Source organism: Rhea pennata, chromosome 25, assembly GCF_028389875.1.
Source record: "Rhea pennata isolate bPtePen1 chromosome 25, bPtePen1.pri, whole genome shotgun sequence".
Lineage (NCBI taxonomy): Eukaryota > Metazoa > Chordata > Aves > Rheiformes > Rheidae > Rhea > Rhea pennata.
Window position 1 is genome coordinate 2,533,446 of NC_084687.1, and position 20,554 is coordinate 2,553,999.

A 20,554-nucleotide genomic window follows, 5' to 3' on the forward strand; every position below is an offset into this window, starting at 1 on the left:
CGCCGGCGCGGCGCCAACACGGCGCCGCAGTTCCAGCCGGCGAGCTACCAGGCGGCGGTGGCGGAGAACCGGCCGGCGGGCACGGCGGTGGCGCGGGTGACGGCGCTGGACCCCGATGGCGGCGAGGCCGGGCGGCTGCGCTACGCCATGGCCGCCCTCTTCGACAGCCGCTCGGACGCCCTCTTCGCCATGGACCCCGCGAGCGGCGCCGTCACCACCGCCGCCCCCCTGGACCGCGAGAGCAAGAGCACCCACGTCTTCCGGGTGACGGCGGTGGACCACGGCACGCCGCGGCGCACGGCGCTGGCCACGCTCACGGTGACGGTGAGCGACGCCAACGACCACGACCCGACGTTCGAGCAGGCCGAGTACCGCGAGAGCGTGCGGGAGAACCTGGAGGTGGGCTACGAGGTGCTGACGGTGCAGGCCACCGACGGCGACGCCGGCCCCAACGCCAACATCCTCTACCGCCTGCTCAACGCCCGCGGCCCCAACGAGGTCTTCGAGATCGACCCGCGCTCCGGCGTCATCCGCACCCGGGGCCCCGTGGACCGCGAGGCGGTGGAGGCCTACGAGCTGCTGGTGGAGGCCGCCGACCAAGGGCAGGAGCCGGGGCCCCGCAGCGCCACGGCCACGGTGCGCATCGCCGTGGAGGACGACAACGACAACGCGCCGCAGTTCAGCGAGAAGCGCTACGTGGCCCAGGTGCCCGAGGACGTGGCGCCCAACTCGGCCGTGCTGCGGGTGACGGCCACCGACCGCGACAAGGGCAGCAACGCCCTGGTGCACTACAGCATCGTCAGCGGCAACACGCGGGGCCACTTCTACATCGACGCGCAGACGGGCGCCGTCGACGTGGTCAGCCCCCTGGACTACGAGGCCAGCAAGGAGTACACCCTGCGCATCCGGGCGCAGGACGGCGGCCGGCCGCCCCTCTCCAACATCAGCGGGCTGGTGACGGTCCAGGTGCTGGACGTCAACGACAACGCGCCCATCTTCGTCAGCACGCCGTTCCAGGCCACCGTGCTGGAGAACGTGCCCGTGGGCTACTCCGTCATCCACATCCAAGCCATCGACGCCGACTCGGGCGATAACGCCCGCCTGGTCTACAGCCTCCTGGAGACCGGGGCCGGCTTTCCCTTCGCCATCAACAACAGCACTGGGTGGATCGTGGTGGCCTCCGAGCTGGACCGGGAGGTGGTGGATTTCTACAGCTTCGGGGTGGAGGCGCAGGACCAGGGCAGCCCCCCGATGGCGTCCTCGGCCAGCGTCAGCATCACCGTCCTCGACGTCAACGACAACAGCCCCGAGTTCACGCAGCGGGAGTACGGCGCCCGCCTCAATGAGGACGCGGCCGTGGGCACGAGTGTGCTCACCGTCTCTGCCATCGACCGTGACGCCAACAGCGTCATCACCTACCAGATCTCCAGCGGCAACACCCGCAACCGCTTCTCCATCACCAGCCAGAGCGGCGGTGGCCTCATCTCCCTCGCTCTGCCTCTGGACTACAAGCTGGAGCGCCAGTACCTGCTCACCGTCGCTGCCTCCGACGGCACCCGCCAGGACACGGCCCAGGTCATCGTCAACGTCACGGACGCCAACACGCACCGACCCGTCTTCCAGAGCTCCCACTACACTGTCAACATCAATGAGGACCGACCTGTGGGCACCACGGTGGTGGTCATCAGCGCCACAGACGAGGACACGGGCGAGAATGCCCGCATCACCTACTTGATGGAGGACAGCATCCCCCAGTTCAAGATTGACCCCGACACGGGGGCTGTCACCACCCAGATGGAGCTGGACTACGAGGACCAGGTGTCCTACACCCTGGCCATCACAGCACGGGACAACGGCATCCCACAGAAGTCCGACACCACCTACCTGGAGATCCTGGTGAGCGATGTCAACGACAACGCCCCTCAGTTCCTCCGTGACAGCTACCAAGGCTCTGTGTACGAGGATGTGCCGGCCTTCACCAGCGTCCTCCAGGTCTCCGCCACGGACCGTGACTCGGGGCTCAATGGCAGGGTCTTCTACACCTTCCAGGGTGGCGATGATGGCGAGGGCGACTTCATCATTGAGTCCACCTCGGGCATCGTCCGCACGCTGCGGCGCCTGGACCGGGAGAACGTCCCGCTCTACGCTCTGCGGGCCTACGCCATGGACAAGGGCGTCCCAGCCAAGCGAATGCCTGTAGAAATCCAGGTGACAGTGCTGGATGTCAATGACAACCCACCTGTCTTCGAGCAGGATGAGTTCGACATCTTCGTGGAGGAGAACAGCCCCATCGGGCTGGTGGTGGCCCGCATCACGGCCACCGATCCCGATGAGGGCACCAATGCCCAGATCATGTACCAGATTGTGGAGGGCAACATCCCTGAGGTCTTCCAACTGGATATCTTCTCCGGTGAGCTCACGGCACTGACCGACCTGGACTACGAGACCAAGGCGGAGTACGTCATCGTGGTGCAGGCCACCTCGGCCCCGCTGGTGAGCCGGGCCACCGTGCACGTCCGCCTGCGGGACACCAACGACAACAGTCCCCAGCTGAGGAACTTCGAGATCCTCTTCAACAACTACATCACCAACCGCTCGGGCAGCTTCCCCAACGGCGTCATCGGCCGCATCCCGGCCCATGACCCCGACGTCTCCGACACCCTCACCTACGCCTTCGAGCAGGGCAACGAGCTCAACCTGGTGCTGCTGGACCCCGGCACAGGCGAGCTGCGCCTCAGCCGGGCGCTGGACAACAACCGCCCGCTGGAGGCAGTCATGAAGGTCTCGGTGTCAGGTGCGGCCCTGAGGTGGGGGTGGGAGTTAGGGGGTGCCCCCAAGGTTTGGGGGTGGGGAGCTCCATATGGGTCTGGTGTGCATGTGTGGTAGATACTTGATTTTGGGGTCCCACCACCTCCATACGGTGGTGCTGATACGGGTGGGGGGCTCAGCCCTTTGGGGCACCCATGTCGGTGCCCATCTGGGAAGGCCATGGGGACGTTTACCCCTCTTCCTGCCCCCCCCCAGCCTAGAAATCCTGGATGGGGATAATCGGGGTCCCCAGCAGCCCCCTCTCCTTCCTCATCCCCATCCATGGCTTGGAGGCGTTTGTTGGGTAGGGGGGAGGACAAGACCCCAGTGTGTGTTTTTCTTGGATCGAGGGGGGGGAGGACCCACTGCAGTGCATTTTGGGGGGGGGGGTGGCACCCCAATGCATGTGTTCAGGAGGGCCCAGGACCCAGCGCTGCTATTTTTTGGGGGGGGGGTCATTGGCACGTCCCCTCTCGGTGCCCCTGGGGGTGACATGGGAGCAGGGGGCATGGAGGGAAACGGAGGCATGGGGGGCTGCGGCGCCCACTTGGCAGGAGACCACCGGGGACGGGGGGAGGGGGAGGAGGCTTGGGCTCCTGTTCCCCCTCCTCAAATCCTGTCCCCGTGGCTCACGGGGCAGAGCTGGGGGCTGGAGGAGGGAGGGGGCAGGATGCCTGGGCCCCCTCCCTGGGCCGGGAGCCCTCTCTTCCCCGACCCCTCCGACGGTGCCGGCACGCAGCGGGCAGGCGGGAGCCCAGGCGTCCGGGTGCAAAGGGTGGGAGGGAGCGTGACCCCCCCCCACCCCACTCCACCCGCCCCGCCAGCGTGGGGGGCAGCCGGGAGGGAGCCGGAGGGCAAACAAAAGCTCCGGCCATAGCCGGGCCCCCGCGCCCACGACCATGGCAACCTCCCCCCCTCCCTTCCTCCTCCTCCTCCTCCTCCTCCTCCCTGCACCATCGTCCCCCGGCATGGCCTCCGCCCGCCGAGGCCCCCGGCGGCGGGGACCACGACGGGCGCCCCGGCCGCGCGGCGGGTGCCGCCGGCCCGCCTGACGCGCCGCGGGCTCCCGCAGACGGCGTCCACAGCGCGACGGCCCAGTGCACGCTGCGGGTGACGGTGATCACGGACGAGATGCTGAGCAACAGCATCACGCTGCGCCTGGCCGACATGTCCCAGGAGCGCTTCCTCTCGCCGCTGCTCAGCCTCTTCCTCGAGGGGGTGGCGGCGGTGCTGGGCGCCCCCCGCCACCGCGTCATCCTCTTCAACATCCAGACGGACACGGACGTGCGGGCCGCCCGCATCCTCAACGTGAGCCTCTCGGCGCTGCTGCCGGCCTCGGCGCGCGGCGCCCGCTTCTTCTCCTCCGAGGAGCTGCAGGAGCGCCTCTACCTGAACCGCTCGCTGCTGGCCGCCGTCTCGGCGCAGCGGGTGCTGCCCTTCGACGACAACGTCTGCCTGCGCGAGCCCTGCGAGAACTACATGCGCTGCGTCTCCGTGCTCAAGTTCGACAGCTCGGCGCCCTTCCTCGCCTCCGACACCATCCTCTTCCGGCCCATCCACCCCGTGACGGGGCTGCGGTGCCGCTGCCCGCCCGGCTTCACCGGCGACTACTGCGAGACCGAGATCGACCTCTGTTACTCGAGCCCTTGCGGGAGCAACGGCCGGTGCCGGAGCCGCGAGGGCGGCTACACGTGCGAGTGCCACGAGGACTTCACGGGTGAGAGGCCGGCGCTGGCCGTCCCCTCCCGCGCCGGCCCTGCGCCGTCCTTCTCCGCGCTTCCTTCTTCCAGCTCCCTGTTGGTCCTCCGGCGTCTATCCATCCCGGTGCTGTCCCTCCGCCATCCCTCCCGTCAGCCCTTCATCCGGCTCCTCTTCCGTTCTCCGTCGTCCGTTCCTCCTTCTGCCGTCCCTCCGTCGTCCAGCCCATCAGCCCTCCGTCATCTCTCCCTCTCTGCTGTACCTCCGTCGGCCCTCCGCTGCCCATCCTGCTGCTCTCGCTCCCTCCGTCCCTTCCCCTTTTTATTTTCCTCCATTCGTTCTTCCCTCTGTCTCTACCTTCCTTCATCAGCTCTTCACCCAGCTCTCTGCTATCCCTCTTTCCCTCCGCCGTTTCTCCATCTGTTTCCCGCTCCGTCCCTTATCCTCCATCTGTCCCTCCCTTCATCCCTCTGCTGATCCCATCCCTTCCTCCCTCCGTCCCTTTCTCTCTCTGTCCTTCCAGCTTCACATCCGTTTCACCCCTGGCTCTTCATCCCTCTGCCATCCTTCCATCCTGTCTCCTCCCATCACTCTGTCCTCCTGGTCTCGGTAGAGGTGGGCACCATTGGGCACCTTGGTATGGGCAGAGCTTGAGGGACACCCTGGTGTGCTGAAGATACCATGGGGTGGATTGGAGGCACCCTGGGGTGCTGAGGATGTTGAGGGGGCTGGAGATACCCTGGGAGTGCTGGGGAAACCCTGGGCTGTCATGGACACCCCAGGGAGCTTGGGGATGCCTTGGGGAGCCAAGGATGCTGGGAGGTGTCAAGGACATCACAGGGGGACTGGGGACACCCTGGGGTGCTGAAGACCCTGTGGTGGGGCTTGGGACACCCTAGGGTGCTGAGATGCTGGGGGGGTACTGGGACGCCCCACTGGGCCCTGGCTCCCCCATGGAGGAGCTGCAGGGACACCAGGTGCCTCCTGGTACCTTGTCCCGGGGGGGGGGCGCTGAGCCCCTCTGGGCTCAGCTTTATGCCTCGGGGGGCCCCCAGATTTGGGGGGGGGCAGAGGAGAGTTGTTTCTTGGTTGCCATGGCAATGGGATGCGGTTGCCACGGTGATGGAGCTAGGGATAAAGCAGCTTTGGAGACAATATGTGGGGGGAGATGCCTCGGGGGGGGGGCAGGATGCCCCCATGCCGGGGGCCGGTGCCAGGCGATGCCTCGCGCAGGGGAGCACTGCGAGCTGAGCGCCCGCCTGGGCCGCTGCGCGCCGGGCGTCTGCCGCAACGGGGGCACCTGCGTGAACCTGCTGGTGGGGGGCTTCCGCTGCGAGTGCCCCCCCGGGCACTACGAGAAGCCCTTCTGCGCCATGAGCACCCGCAGCTTCCCCCCGCACTCCTTCGTCACCTTCCGGGGCCTGCGCCAGCGCTTCCACTTCACCCTCGGCCTCACGTGAGTGCCCGCGCGGCCGGGGCTGCGGTGATGGGCGCCGGGCACGGCGCAGCCCGGGGGGCTTGGGGCGATGGGACGCGGGGCGTCCCAGGGGGCACAGGGCACCCCTGAGGGCTCAGGGTGATGGAGCGATGGGGCGTCCCAGGGGGCTTGGGGTGTCCCAGGGGGCTTGGGGCCATGGGGCACAGGGTGTCTGGGGGGGCTTGGGGCATCCTAGGGGGTGCAGGGTAATGGGGCATGGGACGTCCTGGAGGGCACAGGGTAATGGGGCACGGGGCATCCCGGTGGGCTCACGGTGATGGGGCAGTGGGGCATCCCAGGGGACTTGAGGCAATGGGGCACGGGGCATCCCGATGGGCTCACGGTGATGGGGCAGTGGGGCATCCCAGGGGACTTGAGGCAATGGAGCGTGGGGCATCCCGGTGGGCACGGGGCATCCCAGGGGGCATAAGGTAATGGGACACGGGGCATCCCAGTGGGCTCGGGGTAATGGGATGTCCTGATGGGCACAGGGTAATAGGGCATGGGGCGTCCCAGGGAGCGTGGGGTGATGCTCCATGGGGTGTCCTGGGGACATGAGGTGATGGGGGTTGGGGCATCCCAGGGGGCTTGAGGTAATGGGGCAAGTCTGGGGGGGGTTACAAGGCATGGGGCATGCCTTGGGGGCCACAGGGTAGCAGGGCACACTTGGGGGGCACAGGGCAGTGGGCAGTGAGGTATTGGGGCACAGGACAAGCCTGGGGACGCCGCGCACCGGGGCACGGAGTAACTGGAACCGAGCGTTGGGGGCGTTGGGGCGGGGCAGCCACGCACCAGGCCATGGGGCTGGCCCTCACCCCCCTGCCCCGGCCCCCCAGGTTCGCCACCAAGGAGCGGGACGGGCTGCTGCTCTACAACGGGCGCTTCAACGAGAAGCACGACTTTGTGGCGCTGGAGATCGTGGGCGAGCAGATCCAGCTCACCTTCTCGGCAGGTACCCCCGCCCGGCTCCCCTCCCCTGCCCCGGCCCCCCCTGTGGCCGGCGCCGTGGCCTCACGCGCGCGGTGCCCGCAGGCGAGTCCACGACCACGGTGTCACCCTTCGTGCCGGGCGGCGTGAGCGACGGGCAGTGGCACCGGGTGCAGCTGCACTACTACAACAAGGTGAAGGATGGGGCAGCGACGGGTGCAGGGAGGGATGGAGATGGTAGATGTAGGGTGGGTGGGCAGAGGGATGGAGAAGGGAGTAGGAGGGAGGAATGGGGACAGGTACGTGGATGGAGAGGAGCAGAGGAGGAGGTTTGGATGGAGGGAGGATGGATGGAGAGAGGGAGGGATGGAGGTCTGGATGGATAGAGGTGGAAAGATGGAGGATAGATGGATGAAGAGAGAGATGGAGGGGAGCAGAGATGGAGGTTTGGATGGAGAGAGGATAGGGGAATGGAGAGAGGGAAGGTAGATGGAGAGAGGGAGGGGTGAATGGATGTGGGATGGAGGGAGGGAAGGATGGATGGATGGAGGATAGAGGGACGGGGAGAGCGTCCTCTGGAGAGGAGGCATGGAGAGGAGCAGGGACGGAGGTATGAGTGGATGGGAGTTGGAGGGAAGGGGGGAATGGAAGGATGGATGGAGGATAGGTGGATGGAGAGAGGAGGGGCAGAGAGGAGCGAGGTTGGAGGTCTGGGTGGAGAACAGAGGGAGGGCTGGAAGGAGGGTTGGGGGGGTAGATGGAGGAATGGAGGGGTGTGTGGACGGAGGGATGGAGCCGTGAATCGAACGGAGCAAGGGGGAACAGGTGGATGGAGGGTTGGGTGGCCGCTGGATGGGGGGAGGCATGGAGGCGTGGGAAGGAGGGATGAGGGTCGGCTGGGACGAGGAACCCAGGGGTGGACGGATGGTCGAGGGAGGCGCCGGCGGGGCGAAGCGAAGGCGCGGAGGGGACAGCGGCCGGAGGCTCAGCCCTGCCCGCCGGCGCCCGCAGCCCGTGCTGGGCAAGTCGGGGCTGCCGCAGGGCCCCTCGGAGCAGAAGGTGGCCGTGGTGACGGTGGACGACTGCGACACGGGCATGGCCCTCAAGTTCGGCGCCGTCCTGGGCAACTACTCGTGCGCCGCGCAGGGCACCCAGTCGGGCACCAAGAAGTGAGGCCGGGCGGAGGTGGGTGGGGTGGGGGGGGGGGGTCGGGGGCCGCCGTGACGCCGCCTGCCCGCAGGTCCCTGGACCTGACGGGGCCGCTGCTGCTGGGCGGCGTGCCCACCCTGCCCGAGAGCTTCCCCGTCCGCAGCCGCCACTTCGTGGGCTGCATGCGGCACCTGCACGTCGACGAGCGCCCCGTCGACCTGGCCGCCTTCGTCGCCAACAACGGCACCGTGCCAGGTGCGGGGCGGGCGGGCGGCTCGGCCCCACGGCCTCGGTGCCCGGGGCGGGGGGCCCGTGGCTCTGCACCCCTGCGCATGGAGGTGCCAGGGCAGTGGGGCTGGGTAGGGGTCTGGAGGGGGGGGTGTTCGTGGGGCTGGATGTGGGGCCAGGGCAGTGCCCGGGGGTCTCTGTGCCCCTGTGCGTGGAGGTGCCAGGGCAGTGGGGCTGGGTAGGGGTCTGGAGGGGAGGGGTGTTCTTGGGGCTGGATGTGGGGCCAGAGCAGTGCCCGGGGGTCTCTGTGCCCCTGTGCGTGGAGGTGCCAGGGCAGTGGGGCTGGGTAGGGGTCTTGGCAGGGGGGGTGTTCATGGGGCTGGATGTGGGGCCAGGGCAGTGCCCCAGGGTCTCTGTGCCTCTGTGCATGAGGTTGTGGGGCTGGGGGATATGCGTCTGGGGGAGTGCTGAGCCGTGGGGCTGGATGTGGGTTTGGGGGGGGGGGTGTCCATGGGGCTGGATGTGGGGCCAGGGCAGTGCCCAGGGGTCTCTGTGCCCCTGTGCGTGGAGGTGCCAGGGCAGTGGGGCTGGGTAGGGGTCTTGGCGGGGGGGGGTGTCCATGGGGCTGGATGTGGGGCCAGGGCAGTGCCTGCAAGGAGGGGGGGGGGGGGCGATGCCTCCGTGCTGCTGTGCAGGGCAGGTGTGGGGCTGGGGGCTGTGGGGCTGGGCCCACCTCGCTGTGCCCCCCCCCGCCGCCCCCCAGGCTGCCCCGCCAAGAAGAACGCCTGCGACGCCGGCACGTGCCGCCACGGGGGCACCTGCGTGCACGAGTGGGGCGGCTTCAGCTGCCGGTGCCCGCTGGGCTTCGGCGGCCAGACCTGCGAGGAAGGTACTGGGGGGGGGGGGGGGAGGCGAGGGGGGCGGTATTGGGGGTGGGGGGGGTCCCGGCGCCCGGCCGACGCTCCGGCTCCCCGCAGAGATGGCGACGCCGCAGCGGTTCCTGGGCAGCAGCCTGGCGGCCTGGAGCGGGCTGGCGCTGCCGCCGGCGCCGCCCGGGCACCTGGCGCTCATGTTCCGCACGCGGCAGCCGCGCGGGCTCCTGCTCCGCGCCACCGCCGCCACCGCCGCCACCGCCACCGCCGGGGCCCTGGCCACCGTCACCCTCCAGGTGGGCTCGGGGATGCGGCGTGGCGTGGGGGCATTGCTGGGCACGGGGGGGGGGGGGGCGGCATTGCCAGGCACAGGGTGTGGGGGGGGATTGCATGGGGCAGCGTCCATGGGGGTCCGGGGCATTGCCCGCGGCGTGGGGGGCCTTGCTCAGGGTGTGTGGGGGGGGACAGGGGCTGTGCTGGGGGGGGGGTATCACCTGCGGCGGGGTGGAACGTTGCATGGGGTTGGGGGGCAGGGGGCAGTGCTGGGGGGGGTAATTCCCTGGGGGTGGGGGGCAGTGGCCCAGGGGTGTTGCTATGGGGGGGTATTTTCCTTGGGGGGAGGGGGGCACTGCAGGCAGCCCGGGGGGGGGGGTTGTTTCCCCAGGGGTGGCTGGCAGGTGGGTGCAGGGTGCCCTGGGGGGCGGGTTTTGGGGCTGGAGGGGGGGGCGCGGGCACCCTGACGGCTCTCTCGGCAGCTGAGCGAGGGGCAGGCGGAGGCGGACGTGTGGCAGGGGGGCACCCGCCTGGCCTGGCTCCGGCTGCCCCACGCCAAGGTCAACGACGGCGACTGGCACCACGTCCAGCTGGAGCTGCGGGGGGCCCCCGGCCGCCCCCCGCCCGCCGCCCTGCTCCTCCTGGCCCTCGACTACGGCCGGCACCAGGTGCCCGCGGCGGGCAGCGAGAACCGCTGGGGAAACCAAGGCAGCGCCGGGTGCCGGGCTGGGGGGGGGGGGATTTTGGGGGGGGGGCGGGTGGCTCAGGGGTGCTGTGCCCGCAGGCGGTGGCCGACGTGGCCGGCGAGCTGCGGGGGCTGCGGCTGCGGACGCTGAGCGTGGGCGGGCTGGCGGGCGACGACGGGGAGGTGCAGCAAGGCTTCCGCGGCTGCCTCCAGGTACCGGCGCGCGGCGGCGGGGCGGGCGCTCCGCCGGGGGGACCTGGGCACGGGCGCAGCGCAAGGGCAGGGGGATGTGGGTGCGGGGACGTGGGGATGTGGCCGGTGGCACAGGGACATGGGCATAAGGCAAGGGCACAGGGATGTAGATGCAGGAAGGTGGGCATGGGCACGGGGACGTGGGGACGTGGGCATGGGCATAGGGCCAGGGCACAGAGACGTGGGTGTGGGGATGTGGGGACTGGGCATGGGCAAAGGACAAGGGCACAGAGACGTCGATGTGGGGACGTGGGGATGTGGGCATGGGCATAGGGCCAGGGCACAGAGACGTGGGTGTGGGGACGTGGGCATGGGCATAGGGCCAGGGCACAGAGACGTGGGTGTGGGGATGTGGGGACTGGGCATGGGCAAAGGACAAGGGCACAGAGACGTCGATGTGGGGACGTGGGGATGTGGGCATGGGCATAGGGCCAGGGCACAGGGACGTGGGTGTGGGGACGTGGGCATGGGCATAGGGCCAGGGCACAGAGACGTGGGTGTGGGGATGTGGGGACTGGGCATGGGCAAAGGACAAGGGCACAGGGACATCGATGTGGGGACGTGGGGATGTGGGCATGGGCATAGGGCCAGGGCACAGGGACGTGGGTGTGGGGACGTGGGTGTAGGCATAGGGCAAGGGCCCAGGGATGTGGGTGCAGGGACACGGGGACATGGGCACAGAGTATGGGGCAGGGGGACATGGGTGTGGGCAAGAGGACACGGACCTGGGCCCATAGGCATGGCACTTGGGCAGAGGAACACGGGTGTGGGCACAGCACGTGGGGATGTGGTCGTCTGGGTGAGGGGACGCAGGCACAGGGACACGGGCATAGGGGCACGCGTGGGGACGTAGGCGTGGGGACGTGGGTACGGGCACAGGGCCGCGGGACGTACGGGCTCGGGGGCAGAACCCTGCGGCCGGGGAGGGAAACCGAGGCACGGCGGTGACGGGCGCCCGGCGGCAGGGCGTGCGCGTGGGCGAGACGGCGGCCAGCGCGGTGGCGCTGAACGCCGACCAGGCGGCGCGGGTGAACGTGGAGCGGGGCTGCGCCGTGCCCGACCCCTGCGACTCCGGGCCCTGCCCGGGCAACAGCTACTGCAGCGACGACTGGGACAGCTTCTCCTGCAGCTGCGACCCGGGTGAGGGCGCCGGCGCTGCCACCTCCCCTGCCACCCCCCCCGGCACCGCTGTCCTGGCCGGCGCGGTGCCCACGGCGCCGCCGGTGCTGCCAGCGCTTGGGCGCTGCTGCACCAGGCACTGCCGCCCTCTGGGCGCTGCCACCCCCTGCCACCCTGGGCGCTGCCCCCCCCCCAGGCAGAGCCCCCAGGGCGCTGCCACCCCCCTGACTGTCATAGTCATCTGGGCACTTGCACCCTCCTCCCCCTGCCCCCCCCAGCAATGTCACCATCTCTGGCACTGCCACCGCTCGGGCAATGCTGCCCTGGGCACTGCCACCCCCTGCCACCACTGCGCTGGGCGCTGCCACCCCCTTGTCACGGTCACCTGGGCACTGCCAACCCCCCCCCCCAGCAATGCCACAGTATTGGGCACTGCCACCCCTTGGGCAACGCTGCACCGGGCACCAGTGCCACCCCCTGCCACCACTGTCCTGGGCACTGCCACCCCCACTGCCATGACTGTCACCTGGGCACTGCCACCCCTTGAGCAACGCTGCACAGCCGGGCACCTGCCCCGTGCCCCACGCCCGAGGGGCCATGACGGAGCCGGCGGGGGGACGGAGAGGGGGCCCGGCGCGTGTGCCGAGCCGTGCCCGCTCTCCCACGCCCGCCGCCGCGCAGGCTACTACGGCGAGGGCTGCGTCAGCGCCTGCGCCCTCAACCCCTGCGAGCACCCGGCCGCCTGCGCCCGCAAGCCGGGCTCCGCGCGGGGCTACGCCTGCGAGTGCCCCCACGGCTCCTTCGGGCCCTACTGCGAGCACAAGTGAGTGGCAGCGGCGGGCGCGCGGCGGCGCCGGCGGCGCCGGCGGCCGTGCCCCATGCCGTGTCGCCCGCCCAGGTTCGACCAGCCGTGCCCGCGGGGCTGGTGGGGCCAGCCGACGTGCGGCCCCTGCAGCTGCGACGTCGCCAAAGGCTTCGACCCCGATTGCAACAAGACCACGGGCGAGTGTCGCTGCAAGGTGAGCGCGCGGGCGCCGGTGCCGCCGCCGGTGCCGCCGGTGGTGCCACCGGCGCGTGCCGCCCTCCCACGGGCACCTCTCCGCCCGCAGGAGAACCACTACCGGCCGGCGGGCAGCGACGCCTGCCTGCTCTGCGACTGCTACCCCACCGGCTCGCTGTCCCGCCTGTGCGCCGCCGCCAGCGGGCAGTGCCAGTGCAAAGCCGGCGTCATCGGGCGCCGCTGCGACCGCTGCGACAACCCCTTCGCCGAGGTGACGGCCAGCGGCTGTGAAGGTGGGTTGCCGGCGCCCGGACGCTGCCAGCCAGGTGCCCCCCCCCCCCCCGCCGCGGCCCGGCTCCGATGCCCGCTTTGCCTCGCAGTCAACTACGACAGCTGTCCCCGCGCCGTCGAGGCCAACATCTGGTGGCCCCGGACCCGCTTCGGGCTGCCCGCCGCCGCGCCGTGCCCCAAGGGCTCCGTCGGTGAGGCGGCGGGGGAGCGGCGCCCGTGGGGGTGGTGCCCGCGGGGGGGGGTGCCCCTGGGGGGTGATGCATGTGGGAACGGGGCCCATGGGAGCGATCCACGTGGAAGCGATGCCCGTGGGGATGATGCCCGCGGGGGCGATGGCAGCGGGAGGGAAGCCCTCGGGCGGGTTGATGCCCGCGGGAGCGATGCCCGTGGGGGTGATGCCCGTGGGAACGATGCATGTGGGGGCGATGGCAGCGGGAGGGAAGCCCTCGGGGGGGTTGATGCCTGCAGGAGCGATGCCCACGGGGATGATGCCTGCGGGAATGATGCCCGCTGGGATGATGCCCGTGGGAATGGTGCCTGCAGGGGTGATGGCAGTGGGAGGGATGCCCGCAGGGGGGTTGATGCCCGCGGGAGCGATGCCCACGGGGGTGATGCCTGCAGAAACGATGCCTGTGGGGGTGATGGCAGTGGGAGTGATGCCCACGGGAGTGATGCCCGTGGAGGCGATGGCAGCGGGAGGGAAGCCCTCGGGGGGGTTGATGCCTGCAGGAGCGATGCCCACGGGGGGTGATGCCTGCAGAAACGATGCCTGTGGGGGTGATGGCAGCGGGAGGGATGCCTCCGGGGGGGTTGATGCCCGCAGGGGGGTTGATGCCTGCAGGAGCGATGCCCACGAGAGCGATGCCCGCTGGGGTGATGCATATGGGAACGATGCCCATGGGGGGTGATGGCAGCGGGAGGGATGCCCTCGGGGCTGGGGGGGGTTGATGCCCCCGGGGAGGTTGATGCCCGCGGGAGCGCCCCCGACGCCCGCCCGCTGCCCGCCCCGGCGCAGGCACGGCCGTGCGGCACTGCGACGAGCACCGGGGCTGGCTGCCCCCCAACCTCTTCAACTGCACCTCGCTGCCCTTCGCCGCCCTCAAGGGCTTCGTAAGTGCGCCCTGCGCGTCGGCCGGGCACCGCCGCGTCCCCCCCGCGTCCCCCCCACCGCCGGCGCCGCAGCGGGCGCTGACGGCGGGGCGCTCGCCAGGCGGAGCGGCTGGCGCGCAACGAGTCGCTGCTGGACACGGCGCAGTCGCAGCGGGTGGCCCTGCAGCTGCACGACGCCACGCGCCGCACGGCCGCCTACTTCGGCAGCGACGTGCGCCTCGCCTACCGGCTCGCCGCCCGCCTGCTGCAGCACGAGAGCGCCCAGCGCGGCTTCCGCCTCGCCGCCACCCAGGACGTCCACTTCACCGAGGTGAGCCGGGGACCCCCCCCCCCCACGCACACACACACACACACCGCGGCCCTCCCCCCCGACCCGACGCCACGGTGACGGGCGCCCGGGAGCCGGACGCGGCGTGCCCGGCGCCCCTGCGTCATCCCGCTCCCCTCCCTCCTCGCCCCCAGAGCCGAGGGCTGCGCCGCACGGGTGCTCGATTGGGGGGGGGGGTCCCTGCTGCGAGGCTCCCAGACGCCACGGTGACGGGCGCCCGGGAGCCGGACGCGGCGTGCCCGGCGCCCCTGCGTCATCCCGCTCCCCTCCCTCCTCGCCCCCAGAGCCGAGGGCTGCGCCGCACGGGTGCTCGATTGGGGGGGGGGGTCCCTGCTGCGAGGCGCCCAGACGCCAGGGTGACGGGCTGCCCCCCCCCCCACTCCCCTGCCCGGTCCGCCGAGCCTCGTGGGCGCATGAGACCGGGGAGAACCGGAGCGGGGCCCCAGCGGCGGGCTGCCCAGACGCCGGGGTGACGGGCACCGCTTCCCCAACGGTGAAGCTGTTGGGGCAGAGGCGGGGGGGGGGGGGGGGCAGCAGCAGCGGGTGCCCGTGCCCACCCCTGCCCGCCGCTCGCAGAACCTGCTGCGGGTGGGCAGCGCCCTGCTCGACGCCAGCAACAAGCGCCACTGGGAGCTCATCCAGCAGACGGAGGGGGGCACCGCCTGGCTGCTGAAGCACTTCGAGGACTACGCCAGCGCCCTGGCGCGGAACATGCGCCAGACCTACCTGAGCCCCTTCACCATCGTCACCCCCAACATCGGTGGGGACCGAGGGGGGGCGGCAGGGGGATGGGAGGGCAGCGCCGAGCGGGGCGCTGAGCGGCCCCGCGCCCCGCAGTGGTGTCGGTGGTGCGGCTGGACAAGGGGAACTTCGCGGGCGCCCGGCTGCCCCGCTACGAGGCCCTGCGGGGGGAGAAGCCCCCCGACCTGGAGACCACCGTCATCCTGCCCGAGAGTGTCTTCCGGCCCGCCGAGGGCAGGCGTGAGTGGGGGCCGGGGCGGCGGGACCTCGGGCACGGCACGGGGGGACAGCGGTGGGGACCCCGGCGTGGCCGTGGGGACACCGGCCGGGCTGCTGTGGGACAGCAGTGGGGACGCTGGAATGGCCCTGTGGGGACAGCGGTGGGGACAGTGGCACCACTGCAAGGGGACGGTCATGGGGAAGCTGGCGTGGCTGCGGCGGGACAGCGGTGGGGATGGTGGTGCAGGCTTGGGACAGTGGTGTGGACACTGGCACGGCTTTGGGGAGCGGCGGTGGGGACGCTGGAGGGGCTTTGGGGGGATGGTGGTGGGGTCGTTGGAGGGGCTTTGGGGGAGCGGCGGTGGGGTCGTTGGAGGGGTTTTGGGGGATGGTGGTGGGGACGCTGGAGGGGCTTTGGGGGGACGGTGGTGGGGACGCTGGAGGGGCTTTGGGGGAGCGGCGGTGGCGTCGTTGGAGGGTTTTGGGGGATGGTGGGGATGTTGGAGGGGCTTTGGGGGACGGCGGTGGGGACGCTGGAGGGGCTTTGGGGGGAGCGGCGGTGGGGTCGTTGGAGGGGTTTTGGGGGACGACGGTGGGGACGCTGGAGGGGCTTTGGGGGAGCGGCGGTGGGGTTGTTGGAGGGGTTTTGGGGGATGGCGGTGGGGACGCTGGAGGGGCTTTGGGGGGAGCGGCGGTGGGGTCGTTGGAGGGGTTTTGGGGGATGGTGTGGTGGGGACGTTGGAGGGACTTTGGGGGAGCGGCGGTGGGGACGCTGGGGGGGTTTTGGGGGATGGTGGTGGGGATGTTGGAGGGGCTTTGGGGGGACGGCGGTGGGGACGCTGGAGGGGCTTTGGGGGAGCGGCGGTGGGGTTGTTGGAGGGGTTTTGGGGGATGGTGGTGAGGATGTTGGAGGGACTTTGGGGGACGGCGGTGGGGACGCTGGAGGGGCTTTGGGGGGACGGCGGTGGGGACGCTGGAGGGGCTTTGGGGGGAGCGGCGGTGGGGTCGTTGGAGGGGTTTTGGGGGACGACGGTGGGGACGCTGGAGGGGCTTTGGGGGAGCGGCGGTGGGGTTGTTGGAGGGGTTTTGGGGGATGGCGGTGGGGACGCTGGAGGGGCTTTGGGGGGAGCGGCGGTGGGGTCGTTGGAGGGGTTTTGGGGGATGGTGTGGTGGGGACGTTGGAGGGACTTTGGGGGAGCGGCGGTGGGGACGCTGGGGGGTTTTGGGGGATGGTGGTGGGGATGTTGGAGGGGCTTTGGGGGGACGGCGGTGGGGACGCTGGAGGGGCTTTGGGGGAGCGGCGGTGGGGTTGTTGGAGGGTTTTGGGGGATGGTGGTGAGGATGTTGGAGGGACTTTGGGGGACGGCGGTGGGGACGCTGGAGGGGCTTTGGGGGAGCGGCGGTGGGGTCGTTGGAGGGGCCTTGGGGGACAGCGGTGGGGGACGCTGGAGGGCTTTGGGGGACGGCGGTGGGCACCCTGGCGCCGCCGCTCTCCACGTTGTGCCCTGCGCTGCCAGACCCGTCCGCCGGGCACGGGAAGCGCCCGCAGGGCGCTGGCGGGCGGGAGGAGGCGGACGAGGAGGCTGAGGCCACCACCGAGGAGGAAGAGGTGACGCTGGTGACCAGGCACAAGCGCCACCCGGAGCCCAGCGAGGGCCAGGCCATCGCCAGCGTCATCATCTACCGCACGCTGGCGGGGCTCCTGCCCGAGCAGTACGACACGGACAAGCGCAGCCTCCGGTACCCGCCGCGGGGCGCCGGGCGGAGCGGGGGGCCGGGGGCGGCGGGGCGCAGCGGGCGCCTGACGCCCGCCCCGGCGCCCAGGGTGCCCAAGCGGCCCATCATCAACACGCCGGTGGTGAGCATCAGCGTGCACGACGCGGCGGAGCGGGGCGCCGCGGGCGCTGGAGAAGCCCATCACCCTGCAGTTCCGCCTGCTCGAGACCCAGGAGCGCTCCAAGCCCATCTGCGTCTTCTGGAACCACTCGCTGCTGTGAGTGGCACGGGCACGGGCACGGGCACGGGGTGGGCACCGGCACGGGGTGGGCACAGGGCGGTGAGGGGGCCGCCCCGAGCCGCCTGCGCCCTCCTCGAGCGGTGCAGGGGCATGGACGGTCCCGTCCCCTGTGTCCCGAGGCGGGTGGCATGGGCACAGGGATATGGCACGGCCCCATCCTCCATGCCTTGGCGGGTGGCACGGGGACGGCGGTTTGCCGTGGCCCCATCCCTGGTGTCCCGCGGCGGGTGGCACGGGGACGGGGTTATGGCACGGCCTCGTCCCCGGTGTCGCATGGCAGGTGGCACGGGGACGGCGGTTTGCCATGGCCTCGTCCCCGGTGTCGCACGGTGGGTGGCACGGGGACGGCAGTTTGCCATGGCCCCGTCCCCGGTGTCCCATGGAGGGTGGCACGGGGACGGCGGTTTGCCATGGCCTCGTCCCCGGTGTCGCACGGTGGGTGGCACGGGGACGGCAGTTTGCCATGGCCCCGTCCCCGGTGTCCCATGGAGGGTGGCACGGGGACGGCGGTTTGCCATGGCCTCGTCCCCGGTGTCCCGCGGCGGGTGGCACGGGGATGGGGTTATGGCACGGCCCCGTCCCCGGTGTCCAGCGGTGGGTGGCACGGGGACGCGGTTATGGCACGGCCCCGTCCCCGGTGTCCCACGGCGGGTGGCACGGGGACGGGGTTATGGCACGGCCCTGTCCCCGGTGTCCCGTGGCGGGTGGCACGGGGACGAGGTTATGGCACGGCCCCGTCCCCGGTGTCCCGCGGTGGGTGGCACGGGGACGAGGTTATGGCACGGCCCCGTCCCCGGTGTCCCGCGGCGGGTGGCACGGGGACGAGGTTATGGCACGGCCTCGTCCCCGGTGTCCCGCGGCGGGTGGCACGGGGACGGGTTATGGCACGGCCTCGTCCCCGGTGTCCCGCGGCGGGTGGCACGGGGACGGGGTCCCGGCCCGGCCCCGGTGCCCGGTGTCCCGCGGCGGGTGGCACGGGGACGGGGGTCCCGGCCCGGCCCCGGTGCCCGGCGTGGCGGGCGGGCGCCGGGGCTGACGCGCCGCGGCAGGGCGGGCGGCGCGGGCGGCTGGTCGGCGCGGGGCTGCGAGGTCGTCTTCCGCAACCGGAGCCACGTCAGCTGCCAGTGCAACCACCTGACCAGCTTCGCCGTCCTCATGGACATCTCGCGGCGGGAGGCGAGCCCGGGGGGCGGGGCTTCCCCGGGGGCGGGGCTTCCCCGGGGGCGGGGCTTCCCCGGGGGCGGGGCCGGGCTGGCCCGGGTGGGTGGGGCCCCTCGGGGGAGAGGCCTGCTGAGTGGGCAGGGCCCCCCAATCAGATTGTGTGGGTGGAGCCCAGCCTCATGGGTGGGGCTGCTCGTGGTGTGGATGTGGGCGGGGCCAGGCAGAGTGGGCGGGGTTCCTTGCATGGGTGGGGCTGCTCGTGTGGGCGGGGCTCCTCATGGGGGTGGTGTGGGTGGAGCTTATCTACATGGGTGGGACTGGGCAGGAGGGGTGGGGCTTCCTGTGTGGGTGTGGCCTTGCAATGTGGGTGGGGCTCTGCAGGGGGGTGCTGTGGGTGGGGCTTGGTGGTGCGGGCAGGGCTTGGTGGTGTGGGGCGGGGCTCCCCATGGGGATAGCGTGGGTGGGGCTCAGCAGTGGGGGCGGGGCTCCCCATGGGGTGCTGTGGGTGGATCTTGGTGGTGTAGGCGGGGCTCCCCATGGGGTTTTATGGGCGGGGCTTGGCAGTGTGGGCGGGGCTCCCCGTGGGGTTTTATGGGCGGGGCTTGGTGTGTGGGCGGGGCTCGGCAGTGTGGGCGGGGCTCCCCATGGGGTTGTGTGGGTGGGGCTCGGCAGTGCGGGCGGGGCTCCCCGTGGGGGCGCCTTGGGCGGAGCTTCTCACACGGCGTGTGGGTGTGGCCGTGCAGAGTGGGCGTGGCGTGGCGGCGGGGGCGGGGCCCCGGGGCGGGGCGGGGCGGGGCAGTGACGGGGGGCTCCCGCAGAACGGGGAGATCCTGCCGCTGGCGGCGCTGACCTACGCGTCGCTGGGGGTGGCGCTGGCGGGGCTGCTGCTGGCCGTGCTGGCGCTGGGCGCGCTGCGGGGGCTGCGCTCCAACCGCCACAGCATCCGCCGGCACGGCGCCACCGCCCTGCTCCTCGCCCAGCTCGTCTTCCTGCTCGGCATCAACCAGGCCGACCTGCCGGTGCGCCCGCCGCGGCGCGGGGGCGGGGCCAACGAGGGCGGCGTGCCGGAGAGGGGTGGGGTTGCTGAGGGGGCGGAGCTACGGCCGGGGGGGGAGTGCTGAGGGGGCGGGGCTGCCAGGGAGGGGGGGGTGCATATGGGGGGGTGGAGCATAGGTCCTAGCATAGGGTGGCCCCACCACGGTTTGTCCATGGTGATGGGTGGCCCTGGTGTGAGGTGGCCCTGGTGTGGGGTTGCCCCGTTGCAGGGTGTCCACAGTTCTGGGTGGCCCCATCATGGGGAGGCCCCAGTGTGAGGTAGCCCTGGTGTGGGGTGGCCCCATTGCAGGGTGTCCACGGTCCTGGGTGGCCCCTTTGGGAGGAGACCTCATTATGAGGAGAACCCAGTACGGGGTAGCACTGGTGTGGGGTGGCCCTGTTGCAGTGTGCCCATGGTCCTGGGTGGCCCCATCATGGGGAGGTCCTGGTGTGGGGTAGCCCTATTGTGGGGTGTCCGTGGTTCTGGGCGGCCCCTTTGGGAGGTGGCCCCATTAGGAGGAGGCCCTGGTGTGGGGTGGCCCTGTTGCAGTGTGTCTGTGGTCCTAGCTGGCCCCATCGTGAGGTGGCCCTGGTGTGGAGTGGCCCTAGTGTGGGATGTCCATGGTCCTGGGTGGCCCCATTAGAAGATGGCCCCATCATGGGGAGGCCCCAGCATGCAGTGGCGCTGGTGTGGGGTGGCCCCCGTTGCAGGGTGTCCATGGCCCTGGGTGGCCCCATTGGGGGAGGGAGAGGGGGTGGCCCCGGCGTCACGCCGCACCGCGGCGGGGTGGCCCGAGGGCGGTGGCGTGACGGGGCGGTGGGGGGGGGGGGGTGGCGCAGCTGGCGTGCACGGTGGTGGCCATCCTGCTCCAGTTCCTGTACATGAGCGCGGTGGGCTGGGCGCTGCTGGAGGGGCTGCACCTGTACCGGCGCCGCAGCGAGCCCCGGCACGTCGACCGCGGGCCCATGCGCTTCTACCACGTCCTGGGCTGGGGGCTGCCCGCCTTCATCACCGGTGAGCCACGCCCCCCCTCCTCTGGCCACGCCCACACGCCCCCTCCTGGCCACGCCCCCCCGGCTCCGGCTGCCGTGCCGCATCCCCTGCTGATTGCCCCGGCCCCGCCCCCAACGGGTGGCCCTGCCCCCTGCTCGTGTCTCCACCCC

The 20,554-nt window shown here is 71.5% G+C and overlaps 1 protein-coding gene across 1 annotated transcript in view; it reads left to right on the forward strand.

The window, feature by feature from the left end:
- The window catches only part of CELSR2 (cadherin EGF LAG seven-pass G-type receptor 2), a 25,334-nt gene continuing 4,780 nt past the window's right edge, over nt 1-20,554 (forward strand). The window contains 26 exon segments of the mRNA XM_062594787.1: nt 1-2,794; nt 3,881-4,525; nt 5,740-5,962; nt 6,820-6,935; nt 7,016-7,104; nt 7,922-8,079; nt 8,151-8,314; nt 9,051-9,176; nt 9,265-9,455; nt 9,915-10,100; nt 10,217-10,330; nt 11,335-11,509; nt 12,170-12,311; nt 12,387-12,507; nt 12,598-12,781; nt 12,869-12,970; nt 13,795-13,889; nt 13,990-14,199; nt 14,794-14,977; nt 15,055-15,198; nt 16,695-16,917; nt 17,002-17,061; nt 17,063-17,170; nt 18,244-18,370; nt 19,174-19,374; nt 20,231-20,405. Coding sequence (XP_062450771.1) covers nt 148-2,794; nt 3,881-4,525; nt 5,740-5,962; nt 6,820-6,935; nt 7,016-7,104; nt 7,922-8,079; nt 8,151-8,314; nt 9,051-9,176; nt 9,265-9,455; nt 9,915-10,100; nt 10,217-10,330; nt 11,335-11,509; nt 12,170-12,311; nt 12,387-12,507; nt 12,598-12,781; nt 12,869-12,970; nt 13,795-13,889; nt 13,990-14,199; nt 14,794-14,977; nt 15,055-15,198; nt 16,695-16,917; nt 17,002-17,061; nt 17,063-17,170; nt 18,244-18,370; nt 19,174-19,374; nt 20,231-20,405 — 6,910 coding nt within the window. The 5' untranslated portion in view covers nt 1-147.